We start from the raw sequence: 19,537 nt of genomic DNA on the forward strand, positions 1-19,537 counted from the left end.
CACGCCTATCATCCTGGGGTGTGCTGGTATACCTGTCCCAGGGATGGTCACTGACACACGCCTATCATCCTGGGGTGTGCTGGTATACCTGTCCCAGGGATGGTCACTGACACACGCCTATCATCCTGGGGTGTGCTGGTATACCTGTCCCAGGGATGGTCTCTGACACACGCCTATCATCCTGGGGTGTGCTGGTATACCTGTCCCAGGGATGGTCACTGACACACGCCTATCATCCTGGGGTGTGCTGGTATACCTGTCCCAGGGATGGTCACTGACACACGCCTATCATCCTGGGGTGTGCTGGTATGCCTGTCCCAGGGATGGTCACTGACACACGCCTATCATCCTGGGGTGTGCTGGTATGCCTGTCCCAGGGATGGTCACTGACACACGCCTATCATCCTGGGGTGTGCTGGTATGCCTGTCCCAGGGATGGTCACTGACACACGCCTATCATCCTGGGGTGTGCTGGTATACCTGTCCCAGGGATGGTCACTGACACACGCCTATCATCCTGGGGTGTGCTGGTATACCTGTCCCAGGGATGGTCACTGACACACGCCTATCATCCTGGGGTGTGCTGGTATACCTGTCCCAGGGATGGTCACTGACACACGCCTATCATCCTGGGGTGTGCTGGTATACCTGTCCCAGGGATGGTCACTGACACACGCCTATCATCCTGGGGTGTGCTGGTATACCTGTCCCAGGGATGGTCACTGACACACGCCTATCATCCTGGGGTGTGCTGGTATACCTGTCTCAGGGATGGTCTCTGACACACGCCTATCATCCTGGGGTGTGCTGGTATACCTGTCCCAGGGATGGTCTCTGACACACGCCTATCATCCTGGGGTGTGCTGGTATACCTGTCCCAGGGATGGTCTCTGACACACGCCTATCATCCTGGGGTGTGCTGGTATACCTGTCCCAGGGATGGTCACTGACACACGCCTATCATCCTGGGGTGTGCTGGTATACCTGTCCCAGGGATGGTCACTGACACACGCCTATCATCCTGGGGTGTGCTGGTATACCTGTCCCAGGGATGGTCACTGACACACGCCTATCATCCTGGGGTGTGCTGGTATACCTGTCTCAGGGATGGTCTCTGACACACGCCTATCATCCTTGAGTGTGCTGGTATACCTGTCCCAGGGATGGTCTCTGACACACGCCTATCATCCTGGGGTGTGCTGGTATACCTGTCCCAGGGATGGTCACTGACACACGCCTATCATCCTGGGGTGTGCTGGTATACCTGTCCCAGGGATGGTCACTGACACACGCCTATCATCCTGGGGTGTGCTGGTATACCTGTCCCAGGGATGGTCTCTGACACACGCCTATCATCCTGGAGTGTGCTGGTATACCTGTCCCAGGGATGGTCTCTGACACACGCCTATCATCCTGGGGTGTGCTGGTATACCTGTCTCAGGGATGGTCTCTGACACACGCCTATCATCCTGGGGTGTGCTGGTATACCTGTCCCAGGGATGGTCTCTGACACACGCCTATCATCCTGGGGTGTGCTGGTATACCTGTCCCAGGGATGGTCTCTGACACACGCCTATCATCCTGGGGTGTGCTGGTATACCTGTCCCAGGGATGGTCTCTGACACACGCCTATCATCCTGGGGTGTGCTGGTATACCTGTCCCAGGGATGGTCTCTGACACACGCCTATCATCCTGGGGTGTGCTGGTATACCTGTCCCAGGGATGGTCTCTGACACACGCCTATCATCCTGGGGTGTGCTGGTATACCTGTCCCAGGGATGGTCACTGACACACGCCTATCATCCTGGGGTGTGCTGGTATACCTGTCCCAGGGATGGTCACTGACACACGCCTATCATCCTGGGGTGTGCTGGTATACCTGTCCCAGGGATGGTCACTGACACACGCCTATCATCCTGGGGTGTGCTGGTATACCTGTCCCAGGGATGGTCACTGACACACGCCTATCATCCTGGGGTGTGCTGGTATACCTGTCCCAGGGATGGTCACTGACACACGCCTATCATCCTGGGGTGTGCTGGTATACCTGTCTCAGGGATGGTCTCTGACACACGCCTATCATCCTGGGGTGTGCTGGTATACCTGTCCCAGGGATGGTCTCTGACACACGCCTATCATCCTGGGGTGTGCTGGTATACCTGTCCCAGGGATGGTCTCTGACACACGCCTATCATCCTGGGGTGTGCTGGTATACCTGTCCCAGGGATGGTCTCTGACACACGCCTATCATCCTGGGGTGTGCTGGTATACCTGTCCCAGGGATGGTCACTGACACACGCCTATCATCCTGGGGTGTGCTGGTATACCTGTCCCAGGGATGGTCACTGACACACGCCTATCATCCTGGGGTGTGCTGGTATACCTGTCCCAGGGATGGTCACTGACACACGCCTATCATCCTGGGGTGTGCTGGTATACCTGTCTCAGGGATGGTCTCTGACACACGCCTATCATCCTGGAGTGTGCTGGTATACCTGTCCCAGGGATGGTCTCTGACACACGCCTATCATCCTGGGGTGTGCTGGTATACCTGTCCCAGGGATGGTCACTGACACACGCCTATCATCCTGGGGTGTGCTGGTATACCTGTCCCAGGGATGGTCACTGACACACGCCTATCATCCTGGGGTGTGCTGGTATACCTGTCCCAGGGATGGTCTCTGACACACGCCTATCATCCTGGAGTGTGCTGGTATACCTGTCCCAGGGATGGTCTCTGACACACGCCTATCATCCTGGGGTGTGCTGGTATACCTGTCTCAGGGATGGTCTCTGACACACGCCTATCATCCTGGGGTGTGCTGGTATACCTGTCCCAGGGATGGTCTCTGACACACGCCTATCATCCTGGGGTGTGCTGGTATACCTGTCCCAGGGATGGTCTCTGACACACGCCTATCATCCTGGGGTGTGCTGGTATACCTGTCCCAGGGATGGTCTCTGACACACGCCTATCATCCTGGGGTGTGCTGGTATACCTGTCCCAGGGATGGTCTCTGACACACGCCTATCATCCTGGGGTGTGCTGGTATACCTGTCCCAGGGATGGTCTCTGACACACGCCTATCATCCTGGGGTGTGCTGGTATACCTGTCCCAGGGATGGTCACTGACACACGCCTATCATCCTGGGGTGTGCTTGTATACCTGTCCCAGGGATGGTCACTGACACACGCTCAACTGGGATAACAGCTCACATCATGTACCTTCAACCGTCAATATAAAATCCTCTTCCCTACTGCGCCGTTTATTTTGTTCCAGTTTGTCTCTTAAATTCAACGCCGCTCTCATATTTCGCTATTTAAATTGCTTACAATATTTCGCTCCCAATTTGTATTCCTATTTCACTGACCATATGATAGCGGTTCCCTATTCTGCCACCAGCACTTGCTGCCTCCAGCACTTGCTACCACAAGAACTTGCTGCCACCAGCACTTGCTGCCTCCAGCACTTGCTGCCACCAGCACTTGCTGCCTCCAGCACTTGCTGCTACCAGCACTTGCTGCCACCAGCACTTGCTGCCACCAGCACTTGCTGCCTCCAGCACTTGCTGCTACCAGCACTTGCTGCCACCAGCACTTGCTGCCTCCAGCACTTGCTGCCACCAGCACTTGCTGCCACCAGCACTTGCTGCCACCAGCACTTGCTACCACCAGCACTTGCTACCACCAGCACTTGCTGCCACCAGCACTTGCTGCTACCAGCACTTGCTGCCTCCAGCACTTGCTGCCACCAGCACTTGCTGCCACCAGCACTTGCTACCACCAGCACTTGCTGCCACCAGCACTTGCTGCTACCAGCACTTGCTGCCTCCAGCACTTGCTACCACCAGCACTTGCTGCCACCAGCACTTGCTGCTACCAGCACTTGCTGCCACCAGCACTTGCTGCCACCAGCACTTGCTGCCACCAGCACTTGCTACCACCAGCACTTGCTGCCACCAGCACTTGCTGCTACCAGCACTTGCTGCCACCAGCACTTGCTGCCACCAGCACTTGCTGCTGCCACCAGCACTTGCTGCCACCAGCACTTGCTACCACCAGCACTTGCTGCTACCAGCACTTGCTGCCACCAGCACTTGCTGCCACCAGCACTTGCTGCCACCAGCACTTGCTGCCACCAGCACTTGCTGCCACCAGCACTTGCTACCACCAGCACTTGCTGCCACCAGCACTTGCTGCCACCAGCACTTGCTACCACCAGCACTTGCTGCCACCAGCACTTGCTGCCACCAGCACTTGCTGCCACCAGCACTTGCTGCCACCAGCACTTGCTGCCACCAGCACTTGCTGCTAACAGCACTTGCTGCCACCAGCACTTGCTGCCACCAGCACTTGCTGCCACCAGCACTTGCTGCCACCAGCACTTGCTGCCACCAGCACTTGCTGCTAACAGCACTTGCTGCCACCAGCACTTGCTGCCACCAGCACTGGGATTACCTCGCCAAGCATCAACCTTACATGCAGAGAACGGTGTGTGTGCGTGTACTCACCTAGTTGAGGTTGCAGGGGTCGATTCATAGCTCCTGGCCCCACCTCTTCGCTGGTCGCTACTAGGTCACTCTCCCTGAACCATGAGCTTTATCATACCTTTGCCTAAAGCTATGTATGGATCCTGCCTCCACTACATCGCTTCCCAAACTATTCAACTTCCTGACAACTCTGTGACTGAAGAAATATGTGGACCCTCGAATTTAGTAGTGCCTTTTATGTATGCAAAACTATTTTTATTATCTATAAAATGTATGTTCTGTTAATATTTTCCATATGAAATAATGTAAGTCCAATTAAACCATTCCAGACATCCGTTTGATTCGTCTGAGTCTTCAACTTCCAATTGTGACCTCTTGTGTCTGTGTCCCATCTCTGGAACATCCCGTCTTTGTCCACCTTGTCTATTCCGCTCAGTATTTTATATGTCGTTATCATGTCTCCCCTGATCCTCCTGTCCTCCAGTGTCGTCAGGCCGATTTCCCTCAACCTTTCTTCGTGGGGCAATCCCCGTAGCTCTGGGACTAGTCTTGTTGCAAACCTTTGCACTTTCTCTAATTTCTTGACGTGCTTGACCAGGTGTGGATTCCAAACTGGTGCTGCATACTCCAGTATGGGCCTGACGTAAATGGTATACAGAGTCTTGAACGATTCCTTACTGAGGTATCGGAACTATATCCGTAGGTTTGCCAGACGCCCGTATGCTGCAGCAGTTATCTGATTGATGTGCGCCTCAGGAGATATGCTCGGTGTTATACTCACCCCCAGATATTTTTCCTTGAGTGAGGTTTGCAGTGTGTGTGTGTGTGTGTGTGTGTGTGTGTGTGTGTGTGTGTGTGTGTGTGTGTGTGTGTGTGTGTGTGTGTGTGTGTGTGCGTGTGTTTGTGTGTGTGTGTGTGTGTGTGTGTGTGTGTGTGTGTGTGTGTGTGTGTGTGTGTGTGTGTGTGTGTGTGTATGTGTGTGTGTGTGTGTGTGTGTGTGTGCGTGTGTATGTGTGTGTGTGTGTGTGTGTGTGTGTGTGTGTGTGTGTGTGTGTGTGTGTGTGTGTGTGTGTGTGTGTGTGTGTGTGTGTGTGTGTGTGTGTGTGTGTGTGTGTGTGAATCTATATTTATTCACCTATATGTGCTTGCAGGTGTCGATCCTTAGCTCCTGGCCCCGCCTGTCAACTTGCAGCTTGAATGATTCACTCCTAAAATTGTGTGCTCTGTCGTACCTGGTTTTAAAACTATGCATGGAGTCTGCCTCTACCAGTTCCTCGTCGAAATCATTTCACTTCCTGACCTCCTCGAGGCTCATCTATGTTTTTAATGTCCAGCTGTGCCCCTGAGTACTTGCTTCTCGCCTCCAGCAGCCTATGTCTACCCTATCAATTCCTCTGAGTATTTTTCATGTTGTTATCATGTCTCTCCTGGTTTTACTGTCTTCCAACATCGTTTAGTTAATTTTGATTATTTTTTTCCTCGTAGCTCATATTCTTTAGATCAGGAACAAGCTCCAGTTCCTTGGATCAAGAGTTCACCAGCATCAAGGCAGCACCGTTGAAGACTACTACTGCTGCAAAAATCTACGGCATGTAGAAGGTTGTACTGACGTATTGCTCAATCCTGGAGAAATACGAGCCCCGGGGCAGACTACGATGGGGCCGGATTGATGCTAATTGACCTGACCTTTGACACCAGAGATGCAACAACTGCTGCACCAACAACTGCTGCACCAACAACTGCTGCACCAACAACTGCTGCACCAACACTGCTACCTCCTACGAGCTCTAGGTAAGTAGGGAAGGTAGCAGAGACCTTCTGTACTGTAGGTGCTGTACCTCCGCCACAGGTTGTTCTGCAATTGTAGTTGTGTCACCACCTGTGTTGAAGAACACGGCTGTAAACGATATACCCGGAGGGTATTTCTGGGGTCAACGCCCCCGCGGCCCGGTGCATGACCAGGCCTCGTAGTGCATCAGGGCCTGATCAACCAGGCTGTTTCTGTTGGTTGCACGTAAACCAACGTACGAACCACAGTCCGGCTGGTCAGGTTCTGACTTTAAGTGCCTGTCCAGTGCCTTCTTGAAGACAGCCAGGGGTCTATTGGTAATCCCCTTTATATATGCTGTGGGGCAGTTAAACAGTCTTGGGCCCCTGACACTTGTTGTGTTGTATCTTAGCGTACTTACCTGGCCCCGTGGCCTGGTAGCCAAAGCTGTCCCTTCACACGGCGAGGGATCGGACTCGATTCCCGGTGAGGGTAGAAATATTGGGCGTGTTTCCTTACATCGGTTGTCTATGTTCACCCATCAGCAAAATGGGTACCTGGGTGTTAGTGGACTGGTGTGGGTCGCATCCTGGGACAAAACTGACTTAATTTGCAGTAAATGCTCTATATAACAAGGGGCTTTCTATATAGTAGTATGTCACTGATGTCAGCTATGGTCAGTACATGCACTTGTAAAAATAAAGATATTATTATTATTATTATTATTATTATTATTATTATTATTATTATTATTATTATTATTATTATTATTATTATTATTATTATTATTATTACTGCGCCCCTGGTTTTCACTAGGGGAATCTTGCACCACTTGTCCAGTCCTTTGTTCTGAATGAGAGTATAACATTCGTTCATACTGCCACACTCCTTCACCACCCACTGACGGACCACCATCTGCCGAACACCACTGTCACTACTGTTTACCTGGTGAATGTATTAACATTATTATTATTAATAGTTCTTCCTGGACCATTATTAACAGTCCTTCCTGGACCGTTATTAACAGTCATTCCTGGACCGTTATTAACAGTCCTTCCTGGACCGTTATTAACAGTCATTCCTGGACCGTTATTAACAGTCCTTCCTGGACCGTTATTAACAGTCATTCCTTGATCGTTATTAACAGTCCTTCCTGGACCATTATTAACAGTCCTTCCTGAACCATTATTAAGAATCCTTCCTGGACCATTATTAACAGTCCTTCCTGGACCGTTATTAACAGTCATTCCTGGACCATTATTAACAGTCCTTCCTGGACCATTATTAACAGTCCTTCCTGGACCATTATTAACAGTCCTTCCTGAACCATTATTAAGGATCCTTCCTGTACCATTATTAACAGTCATTCCTGGACCATTATTAACAGTCCTTCCTGGACCATTATTAACATTCCTTCCTGTGTGATGTAGTTCAGCTGGGCTTGTGAGGTCTCTGGGGAGACCTAATTTAACCAATTATATGGTCACACCTTGCCTTGGCAAACGTCTGTAGCCACGCCCACGTCTGAGGTCTTTTGTTCTTGACTGTGTCAGACCTAGGAGTCAGGTCGTACACGTGGTTGTGGAGGGTGCTTGGACCACCATAAAAGCCCAAGGAAGAGCATGATCAGGAGATTGGAGCGGAGCTGCTGCTGGGGTGCAGAGCTCCTGAGCAGAGACTTCGAGCGGAGCTGCTGCTGGGGTGCAGGGCTCCTGAGCAGAGACTTCGAGCGGAGCTGCTGCTGGGGTGCAGGGCTCGGGAGAAGGCTGCTGAAGTCTCTGGAGGAGACTGTTGGAGGCATTGGGCAGAGTACTGGCTTGGCGCAGTACTCGTGCTGTGTAGGTCTTGGGACCTGGGGCTTAGTTCCTGTAGTGAACTGTCCTCTGTGCTATATTGTAAGTTATATTCATTTTGGTCAAGTTGATTGTGTTCCATGTCTCACTGCTTATACATACCATCCCATTTATCTAAACCAATGATGTACTCCTGTTCCCAAATATATTATTGTACAAGGACTTAATAATAAACTGTGTTTGAGTAGAATAGCAATATTCACTGCCCACCGTTATTTATTCTTTTTTCTTATATTTTATTTTTTTATTTTCAAGTAGTGAGAGGGTGAGTAGTGTGGTGAGTAGAGTAAATGCGAGGTGAAGGTGGTCACCAGTGACCTCACATTACCTACCTACCTCCGCATACATCTCTCCTACCACCTCGCCGCATGTCCCCTACCTACTAACTCCCTCCTCTTACCCCCATATTCCCCTAATCATTCCCCCCCTACATGACACCTGGACCGTTATTAACAGTCCTTCCTGGACCGTTATTAACAGTCCTTCCTGGACCGTTATTAACAGTCCTTCCTGGACCGTTATTAACAGTCCTTTCTGGACTGCTGTTAACAGTCATTTCTGGACCATTATTAACAGTCCTTCCTGGACCATTATTAACAGTCCTTCCTGGACCATTATTAGCAGTCATTCCTGGACCATTATTAACAGTCCTTCCAGGACCATTATTAATAGTCCTTCCTGGACCATTATTAACAGTCCTTCCTGGACCAATATTAACAGTCCTTCCTGGACCAATATTAACAGTCCTTCCTGGACCGTTATTAACAGTCCTTCCTGGACCACTATTAACAGTCCTTCCTAGACCATTATTAGCAGTCCTTCCTGGACCATTATTAACAGTCCTTCCTGAACCATTATTAACAGTCCTTCCTGGACCATTATTAACAGTCCTTCCTGGACCATTATTAACAGTCCTTCCTGGACCATTATTAGCAGTCATTCCTGGACCATTATTAACAGTCCTTCCTGGACCATTATTAATAGTCCTTCCTGGACCAATATTAACAGTCCTTCCTGGACCAATATTAACAGTCCTTCCTGGACCATTATTAACAGTCCTTCCTGGACCGTTATTAACAGTCCTTCCTGGACCATTATTAATAGTCCTTCCTGGACCATTATTAACAGTCCTTCCTGGACCATTATTAACAGTCCTTCCTGGACCATTATTAACAGTCCTTCCTGGACCATTATTAACAGTCCTTCCAGGACCATCATTAACAGTCCTTCCTGGACCATTATTAATAGTCCTTCCTGGACCAATATTAACAGTCCTTCCTGGACCATTATTAATAGTCCTTCCTGGACCATTATTAGCAGTCCTTCCTGGACCATTAACAATCCTTCCTGGACCATTATTAACAGTCCTTCCTGGACCATTATTAATAGTCCTTCTTGGACCATTATTAACAATCCTTCCTGGACCATTATTAGCAGTCCTTCCTGGACCATTAACAATCCTTCCTGGACCGTTATTAACAGTCCTTCCTGGACCATTATTAATAGTCCTTCCTGGACCATTATTAACAGTCCTTCCTGGACCAATATTAACATTCCTTCCTGGACCAATATTAACAGTCCTTCCTTGACCATTATTAACAGTCCTTCCTTGATCATTATTAACAGTCCTTCCCTGACCATTATTAACAGTCCTTCCAGGACCATCATTAACAGTCCTTCCCAGACCATTATTAAGGGTTCTTCCTGGACCATTATTAAGGGTAGATACTGGACCATTATCAAATCCTAATCTAATAATGTTTCCTGACAGACTGAAAGCTGGTCCAAAGTTCTCTATGTACAATAATTTAAAATAAATCTAAATTATGAATGAGTTGTGAAAGTTAAATTTCCCGCCAAGTTTGAGACAGACACAGTCCATTTTAATTCTCAAAATTCACCAACAATATATAATACAATTAACAGATATGCAAAACAGAATTGAAAAATGACATTTTAGCTGCATTTTGTTAATATATATAATGCGAAAGAGAAAAGATACATGGCAAAAATAAGAAAGTTTGCACTTGATTTGATGTCGTAGTCCTCGGGAACAACATACATGGCCGAGTTGTTAAATATGTGAAGCAAATTGCTTGTTTTTGGGCGTTTTTAAGCACTTTAGCTTTAACTTAGGATAGATTTTGTATACGGTAAGTGTTGCCCTTGTTGGCGCCTTGCACTTAGGTGATTTAAGTTGGTTTATTGAGGTTTAAGTAAGGAGAAATACGAGGAGAAAGATGTGAATGATATGTTGTGGTTGATCAGCTGATGTAGTGAAACACTTCTCTAAGACACTTACTTACCTCCTCACACTTATCTTAAAGTAATTTATAAGATGTTAAACTATCCAGAAGACACTTGTGTGTTATTTAAGTGTTTGGGACAACTTTCACAGTGATGCAGTAATGGTGGTGTGAGTTACTTGAGGTTATTGTCCACTGATGGACTTATAATACTTAAGTTGTAAAGTTAGTGGTTGTTAGTGGTCAAGTTAGTGGTTGTTAGTGGTCAAGTTAGTGGTTGTTAGTGGTCAAGTTAGTGGTTGTTAGTGGTCAGGTTAGTGGTTGTTAGTGGTCAAGTTAGTGGTTGTTAGTGGTCAGGTTAGTGGTTGTTAGTGGTCAAGTTAGTGGTTGTTAGTGGTCAAGTTAGTGGTTGTTAGTGGTCAGGTTAGTGGTTGTTAGTGGTCAAGTTAATGGTTGTTAGTGGTCAAGTTAGTGGTTGTTAGTGGTCAAGTTAGTGGTTGTTAGTGGTCAGGTTAGTGGTTGTTAGTGGTCAAGTTAGTGGTTGTTAGTGGTCAAGTTAGTGGTTGTTAGTGGTCAAGTTAGTGGTTGTTAGTGGTCAGGTTAGTGGTTGTTAGTGGTCAAGTTAGTGGTTGTTAGTGGTCAAGTTAGTGGTTGTTAGTGGTCAAGTTAGTGGTTGTTAGTGGTCAAGTTAGTGGTTGTTAGTGGTCAGGTTAGTGGTTGTTAGTGGTCAAGTTAGTGGTTGTTAGTGGTCAGGTTAGTGGTTGTTAGTGGTCAAGTTAGTGGTTGTTAGTGGTCAGGTTAGTGGTTGTTAGTGGTCAGGTTAGTGGTTGTTAGTGGTCAAGTTAGTGGTTGTTAGTGGTCAAGTTAGTGGTTGTTAGTGGTCAAGTTAGTGGTTGTTAGTGGTCAAGTTAGTGGTTGTTAGTGGTCAGGTTAGTGGTTGTTAGTGGTCAGGTTAGTGGTTGTTAGTGGTCAAGTTAGTGGTTGTTAGTGGTCAAGTTAGTGGTTGTTAGTGGTCAGGTTAGTGGTTGTTAGTGGTCAAGTTAATGGTTGTTAGAGGTGAAGTTAGTGGTTGTTAGTGGTCAAGTTAGTGGTTGTTAGTGGTCAGGTTAGTGGTTGTTAGTGGTCAAGTTAGTGGTTCTTAGTGGTCAAGTTAGTGGTTCTTAGTGGTCAAGTTAATGGTTGTTAGAGGTGAAGTTAGTGGTTGTTAGTGGTCAAGTTAGTGGTTGTTAGTGGTCAAGTTAGTGGTTGTTAGTGGTCAAGTTAGTGGTTGTTAGTGGTCAAGTTAGTGGTTGTTAGTGGTCAAGTTAATGGTTGTTAGAGGTGAAGTTAGTGGTTGTTAGTGGTCAAGTTAGTGGTTGTTAGTGGTCAAGTTAGTGGTTGTTAGTGGTCAAGTTAATGGTTGTTAGAGGTGAAGTTAGTGGTTGTTAGTGGTCAAGTTAGTGGTTGTTAGTGGTCAAGTTAGTGGTTGTTAGTGGTCAAGTTAGTGGTTGTTAGTGGTCAAGTTAGTGGTTGTTAGTGGTCAAGTTAATGGTTGTTAGAGGTGAAGTTAGTGGTTGTTAGTGGTCAAGTTAGTGGTTGTTAGTGGTCAAGTTAGTGGTTGTTAGTGGTCAAGTTAGTGGTTGTTAGTGGTCAAGTTAGTGGTTGTTAGTGGTCAAGTTAGTGGTTGTTAGTGGTCAAGTTAGTGGTTGTTAGTGGTCAAGTTAGTGGTTGTTAGTAGTTGTTAGTGGTCAAGCTAGAGGTTGTTAGTGGTCAAGTTAGTGGTTGTTAGTGGTCAAGTTAATGGTTGTTAGTGGTCAAGTTAGTGGTTGTTAGTGGTCAAGTTAGCGGTTGTTAGTGGTCAAGTTAGTGGTTGTTAGTGGTCAAGTTAGTGGTTGTTAGTGGTCAAGTTAGTGGTTGTTAGTGGTCAAGTTAGTGGTTGTTAGTGGTCAAGTTAGTGGTTGTTAGTGGTCAAGTTAGTGGTTGTTAGTGGTCAAGTTAGCGGTTGTTAGTGGTCAAGTTAGTGGTTGTTAGTGGTCAAGTTAGCGGTTGTTAGTGGTCAAGTTAGTGGTTGTTAGTGGTCAAGTTAGTGGTTGTTAGTGGTCAAGTTAGTGGTTGTTAGAGGTGAAGTTAGTGGTTGTTAGTGGTCAAGTTAGTGGTTGTTAGTGGTCAAGTTAGTGGTTGTTAGTGGTCAAGTTAGTGGTTGTTAGTGGTTAAGTTAGTGGTTGTTAGTAGTTGTTAGTGGTCAAGCTAGAGGTTGTTAGTGGTCAAGTTAGTGGTTGTTAGTGGTCAAGTTAGTGGTTGTTAGTGGTCAAGTTAGTGGTTGTTAGTGGTAAAGTTAGTGGTTGTTAGTGGTCAAGTTAGTGGTTGTTAATGGTCAAGTTAGTGGTTGTTAGTGGTCAAGTTAGTGGTCAGGTTAGTGGTTGTTAGTGGTCAAGTAAGTGGTTGTTAGTGGTAAAGCTAGTGGTTGTTAGTAGTCAAGTTAGTGGTTGTTAGTAATCAAGTTAGTGGTTGTTAGTGGTAAAGTTAGTGGTTATTGGTCAGGTTAGTGGTTGTTAGTGGTCAAGTTAGTGGTTGTTAGTGGTAAAGTTAGTGGTTGTTAGTAATCAAGTTAGTGGTTGTTAGTGGTCAAGTTAGTGATTGTTAGTGGTAAGATTAATGATTGTTAGTGGTAAAGTTAGTGATTGTTAGTGGTTGTTAGTCGTAAAGTTAGTGATTGTTAGTGATAAAGTAGTGGTTGTTAGTGGTAAAGTAGTGGTTGTTAGTGGTCAAGTTAGTGGTCAGGTTAGTGGTTGTTAGTGGTCAAGTTAGTGGTTGTTAGTGGTAAAGTTAGTGGTTGTTAGTAGTTAAGTTAGTGGTTGTTAGTAGTCAAGTTAGTGGTTGTTAGTGGTAAAGTTAGTGGTTAGTGGTCAGGTTAGTGGTTGTTAGTGGTCAAGTTAGTGATTGTTAGTGGTAAAGTTAGTGGTTGTTAGTGGTAAAGTTAGTGGCTGTTAATGGTCAAGTTAGTGGTTGTTAGTGGTCAAGTTAGTTGTTGTTAGTGATCAAGTTAGTGGTCAAGTTAGGGGTTTGTGGTAAAGTTAGTGGTTGTTAGTGGTCAAGTTAGTGGTAGTGATCAAGTTAGTGGTCAAGTTAGAGGTTTGTGGTAAAGTTAGTGGTTGTTAATGGTCAAGTTAGTGGTTGTTAGTGATCAAGTTAGTGGTCAAGTTAGAGGTTGTTAGTGGTTAAGTTAGTGGTTGTTAGTGGCAAAGTTAGTGGTTGTTAGTGGTAAAGTTACTGATTGTTAGTGGTAGCCACCTCAGCTCACAACTGAGGGACCATGGTTCAATCCCCAGCACCAGTGGAAACTTAGGTCCTGTTTCCTTACACCTGCTGTTGTTCACCTAGCAGTAAGTAGGTACCAGGGTGTTAGTCTACTGGTATGGGTGGCATCCTGGGGAAAGGGACCACAAGACCCCCAGTGGAAATCAACTAGATAATCCTTGATGACAGCCTGGGTTACCCTGGATTAATATTCCCAACAAAATCTTTGTCAGTCAGGCCCTTCTGAGTTTGGTTAATGACTGGTTAGGTGACCTTTGGCACAGTCACGGTCATTGCTAGAAAGTCATCAAGATGCCACGTTCTCATCTCCCATCTTCACCATCAGGGCTACAATGTACCATACAATACATGACAGATATTCAGCAGACACGTTCTCTGGATTACAGTAAAGTCCTCAAGTTACAAACACATTGAGAAGCTTCTGTATTGTATATAATATCATTAATGTATCATTATTGTGCACAATATCTTTATATCATTATTGTGTATAATATCATTATATCATTATTGTACACAATATAGAAGATTCCCAGTGTGTTTGTAAGTCGAGGACTTATTGTAACCATAGTTGGTTGTGGTGGTGTCATTGCACTAGCCTTACGACTGTAATGATTATCTTTCATTCAACGAGGCTGCTGGTGCTAAAGAACCGTCTGTCATGACTGAAGTGAAACACCATTTGCAGGAACTGCTTCAAGCTTTCCAAAGGTTATTTTCACCTTAAAGAGATTTCTGTAGCTCAGAGATTAATACAGAGCCTGTTTGTTTTTTTAATCAGAACTGTTGTATCTATGCACCTCTAGCAAGACAGGAATAGTGTGAATGATGGTGAAAGTGTTTATTTTTTGGGCGACCCTGCCTTGGTGGGAGACAGCCAGTGTGTTAAAAAAAATGGATAACTGGAAGATATGTAATGGAAGATGTTTTGAAGATGAAAGCTAATGAAGGAATTCAAATGGAATTTGAATAAATTATGTTGAAAACTTGTGGTGTGCAGAACTCGGAATGTTCCCACAGCTAAAAAAAGGCTACATTAATTAATAAAACAAGATCATTATTGATGAATTTTCTTGAATATGGAATATTACTGTAGTATATACAGTATTGTATATTCTTTAACTAAACTTATACAGTAGAACCCCCGTATCCGCAGGGGATAGGTCCCAAGACGTATGGTGGTTACCTGAAACTGAGAATAGTAGCAAACCCTATATATAGTCATTTTTTGTTTACATACTTACCTATGATAAAGTTTAATTGATATATTACTCACAATAAGTCAAGAATTAGCACTTTTTAACTGATGGGAAGCACTTCACAGCTTCTCTTAGGCTTTGAAGAACTGCCATCATCACTACTTTTGTGCTTAGGGGTAATTATTAAGCAAAAGTAAGGTTTTTTTTGGGCCATGGTAAACCATAGATAACTGAAACTGTGGAAGTCAAATCTGCAGATATGGGGGTTCTATTGTATCTAGACAGTAATTTTAGAGTAGTGGTTGTGTAAACATTTGTGGCCTTACACTTGTTTTTGCCTGTGACAGAACCCACCTCAATCCCCCACCATGTCCAACGACCCAGCCACCTTTGTGGCTGGTGTCCCCGTGAAGATTAGTGAGAGATTCCGACCACCCAGACGGGTGACTATACCACCATCCTGTCAGCACCAAATTAGCCCTGACCTTCTTACTCAAGAGGTAAGTTATGGTGGATTATTGTACTTGATCTTACATAGAAGGTAATTCATATTGATGTGTTGCAAAGAAAACAGGTAACTTTGCTATTATTTATTATAGATAAGGGCAGTGTGGTGTGTAAATATTATGCAGAGAATTTGGAGTTTGGAAATTAGGAGAAGGTGTGCAGTTAATAAAAGTATTAATCAGAGGGCTGAAGAGGGGTTGTTGAGGTAGTTTGGTCATTTAGAGAGAATGGATCAAAGTAGAATGACATTGAGAGGGTATAAATCTGTAAGGGAAGGAATGCGGGGTAGGGGTCATCCTCGAAAAGATTGGAGGGAGGGGGTAAAGGAGGTTTTGTGGCTGAGGAACTTGGACTTCCAGCAAGCATGTGTGAGCGTGTTAGATAGTAGTGAATGGAGAAGAATGGCATTTGGGACCTGATGAGCTGGAGTGTGAGCAGGGTAATATTTAGTGAAGGGATTCAGGGAAACCGGTCATTTTTATATAGCCGGACTTGAGTCCTGGAAATGGGAAGTACAATGCCTGCACTTTAAAGAAGGGGTTTGGGATATTGGCAGTTTGGAGGGATATGTTGTGTATCTTTATACGTATATGCTTCTAAACTGTTGTGTTCTGAGCACCTCTGCAAAAACAGTGATTTTGTATGAGTGAGGTGAAAGTGTTGAATGATGATGAAAGTATTTTCTTTTTGGGGATCTTCTTTCTTTTTGGGTCACCCTGCCTCGGTGGGAGACGGTCAACTTGTTAAAAAAAAAAAATGTTTCTATTGAAATATAAGTTTACAGCTTCATTTTCAAGAGCAGGATGGATATACTCTATATTTTTTCTGTATTTCTTCTTTTTTTATTCTTTGTTACCTTCTGAAACTCCAAATTTTAGGGATTAATGAAGAATAAAAGTCACATTACTGTGCAATTCACAAATAACCTGCACTTAGAAGAGGATGCTTATGATGTTTTGGTCCTTCCTGACTTGTGACTTGAGTGTTAAATACTCTTAAAACAAATCTGCATGAAGCAAGGGAGACCTGTGCTGCATTTGGGTGTTACTGTAGTGCTGTCAGCATATAACATTCCCTTTATTCCTTGAGCTTTTTAATTCATATTTTTTTTTCAGTATGACTTTGCAGTAGAGAGAAGAGTTCTAACTTGGCTGCAAGAAAGAAAAGCATGGAAGGAAAAAAAAGAAAATGAACACAAAGAAAGAATAGCTGAATATGACAGGAAAAAGGCAGAGAAAAAGGCCAAGGAAGAGGAAGAAAGGTTAAAAAAGGAGGTAGAAGAGGAGGGGGAAGAGAGAGAAAAGAAAATTAAAGAGGAGGAAAAGAGAAGAGGAGAGGCAAAAATAGAGCTTGAAGGAGGAAGAAAAAAAGAGCAGCAGAAACCAGAGGAAACAAAAGATGAAGCAGAGGATGACGATGAAGAGAAAATGGAAAGTCAAACAGCCGAGGCGGACAGTGACGACTCCAGCACAGCACGAACCGCGTCACAAGACAGTGATGCTACAATACCACAACAACACTCAGGCACTAAAGAGTCTGTAAATTTCTCCTCGAACCTTTCTTCTGAGAATACTTTTACCAGCAGCAGCACTGTGCATGCCTTGAACTCTGCATACAAAACTGACACTGGATCACCCTATGACTGGATGCTGAAGCCAACTCTTATTTCCTCAAAGAAGAACAATCTGAAATCTCCCTTAAAGACTCCAGCTAATATAAATTTTGCAGATTTTGAGGGTGAAGGTAATGATCCCTTTGACAGTGCTGCATTAAAATCTATAAATGATATGGAAGAATTGGCTAAGGTTCTTGATTCTTCAAATTTAGGGCAACAATCAGTTGAAGAAAATAACACTCTTAAGCATAGATCTTCTGAAGAGGAGGGAACATGTGCCAGTTCTTTCTCAAGTGATGGAGTACCATACAACACTTATGGACGGTATTCATATTATATGCAACAACAACAGCTACAGCCACAGCAGCAGCAGCTTCAGCAACAACAGCAGCAACAGAACCTATCCCAAACTAGACAGAATTTTGGTCAGTATGCCAGCCATATGGGTAAGAGCACACAAGTAACTTCTGCACCATCTACTGTGCCATCTTACTCTAGCAGTTCACAATATAGTGCAAACCCTAACAGAGCCTTCCAAAGCAGCTATTATCCTCAACAGTGGAACAATAGCTTCAACGTAAGTAGTCCCAGTAAGGCTGCACATTATGTGCCTTATGAGTACTGTCTCCAGGCTGGTAATGTACCAAGTGGTCCCACTAATACGACACAAGGAGTAATGAGTCCTAGTAGTAATTCTGGAACCACAGCTAGTATTCCTATTTCTACTAATAGTAGCTTTTCGACAATGCCCTCAGAAAGAGGGACAACTCCAAGCAAAAGACCAGATCTCGAAGACTTTTACTCGCGATATTATTCACAGAATAAGTCCATAGTTCAACAGAGTCAGCATTCTGGTGCTCAGTCAGGAGAATCGACACCAAGTCACAGCAGTAGTTCAGGTGCTGCTGGATCAACAAGTGGGTCTTTACGATCAAGTCGGAGTGTCCCCGACCTGACTGCAGCTGAAGATTCCGAAGTAACCAGATACAGCAGTAGGACACAGTCATTTAATGATGGCAAAGTGTTTGCTCACACTCCCCCACCTAGACCTTCTAGTGCTGGACTGACTGGCTTAGAGGTATGAAAAACAGAGTTTTCTTCCTCATTAACTTGTGTAATATAAGTTTTCTTCAGTATATGTAAATTACTTATTTTACCTTCATTAGGCTCAGATTTATCAAACATTTGTGATATGAAATAATAAAAAATGAAAAATTAATGTTGTACTGATGTAATTCAAATAATTTTCAAAGGATATGTCTCAAGCCTTGATCAGTTTTGCTTTATCTCATCCCATCATTTACTTTTCCAGCCTTACAATTTAAATTTTTGCTAAGTATGCTTGACATGCATGAAGTAATCTATTGCTTTATGCAGATTCTTCATATGTGAACTAATTTTTAATGTGATGCCCCATTTCTATCAGTAATTCTCTATGATAGAAATTCTTCATTATTCTGCAAACTGCAGAATAATGAAGAATTAAGTGTCAACATAGACCTTGGTAATTGTTACTGTCAATTGATATAAAGAGATACCTGAGCAAATGCTAGGACATAGTTATCAGGAAATGTTTTCATCCTGGGACTTTGAAGTGATCATGGTTCCAGAACCAAAACATTTTCTAATAAATATGTTTCAGTGTTTGCTCATATACCTTTTTAAAGGTGTATGTGTTGATAAGCTTATTGAAATGACTAGAAGTACCATGGGCCTGGAATGCATCTACTAGTAGAGCAAGAAATTTCTGTACCATACTCCTCTGTTTCCTCTCTAAAATTCTAAGTACAGTACATAAATAATAAATGTAGACAGAAGAACAAAGTGTAATGTGAAGAAAGGTGAAGGATGAAGCAGTTTAGATCAACTTTTGGAAAACTGTAATGGTTTGTAAGGAATTTATAAGTGTGACACAACCAGAGTCACCTCACACTTGCTTCCTCTTGCTGCATCTAACTCAACCAGTAGTTTACACTTGTTAAATGAATATAGATCATATCTTTTCAATAAGTGTTGCAGTTTGAATGATGAGTGGGGATAAGACTATCATATAGGTTTTCATATAGAGAAAGCTAAATATATTGAAGGATAAAATAGTGTGGAGATTGAAGTTTTAAGATATTATTACAGGGAAATTATGAGTACTTGCAGAAAGACAATTCTCACACCTTGCATCTTTATGTACTGGAATGCAATAAAATTAATGAATTCAGGGACAACTCACTCAGAAATGTTCAAGGAATGTCAAAGTACTTTATCCACAGTGGTATATTACAAACCATTCCGGAAAAATACCCTTACTGTGCTCACTGTAAATAAAGCATTATTACTTTGTGTGTGTGTGTATACTCACCTAATTGTGGTTGCAGGGGTCGAGACTCAGCTCCTGGCCCTGCCTCTTCACTGATCACTACTAGGTCCTCTCCCTCTCTGCTTCCTGAGCTTTGTCATACCTCTTCTTAAAACTATGTATGGTTCCTGCCTCCACTACTTCACTTGCTAGGCTATTCCACTTCCTGACGACTCTATGACTGAAGAAATACTTCCTAACGTCCCTGTGACT

General features: G+C 44.5%; 1 protein-coding gene across 2 annotated transcripts in view; it reads left to right on the top strand.

Moving 5' to 3' along the window:
- Window positions 1–10,150: 10,150 nt before the first annotated feature.
- LOC128693710 (ubiquitin-associated protein 1) overlaps window positions 10,151–19,537 on the top strand; it is a 57,829-nt gene continuing 48,442 nt past the window's right edge. For both annotated transcript variants that reach the window (XR_011392750.1, XM_053783533.2), the window contains exons 1-3: window positions 10,151–10,266; window positions 15,200–15,352; window positions 16,475–18,052. Coding sequence is in view for 1 of the 2 variants with exons in the window: in XM_053783533.2 (XP_053639508.2) it covers window positions 15,221–15,352; window positions 16,475–18,052 (1,710 nt within the window). In the remaining variant the exon portion in view is untranslated. The remainder of the gene's footprint in view (window positions 10,267–15,199; window positions 15,353–16,474; window positions 18,053–19,537) is intronic.

The sequence above is a fragment of the Cherax quadricarinatus genome, chromosome 34, assembly GCF_038502225.1.
Source record: "Cherax quadricarinatus isolate ZL_2023a chromosome 34, ASM3850222v1, whole genome shotgun sequence".
NCBI lineage: Eukaryota > Metazoa > Arthropoda > Malacostraca > Decapoda > Parastacidae > Cherax > Cherax quadricarinatus.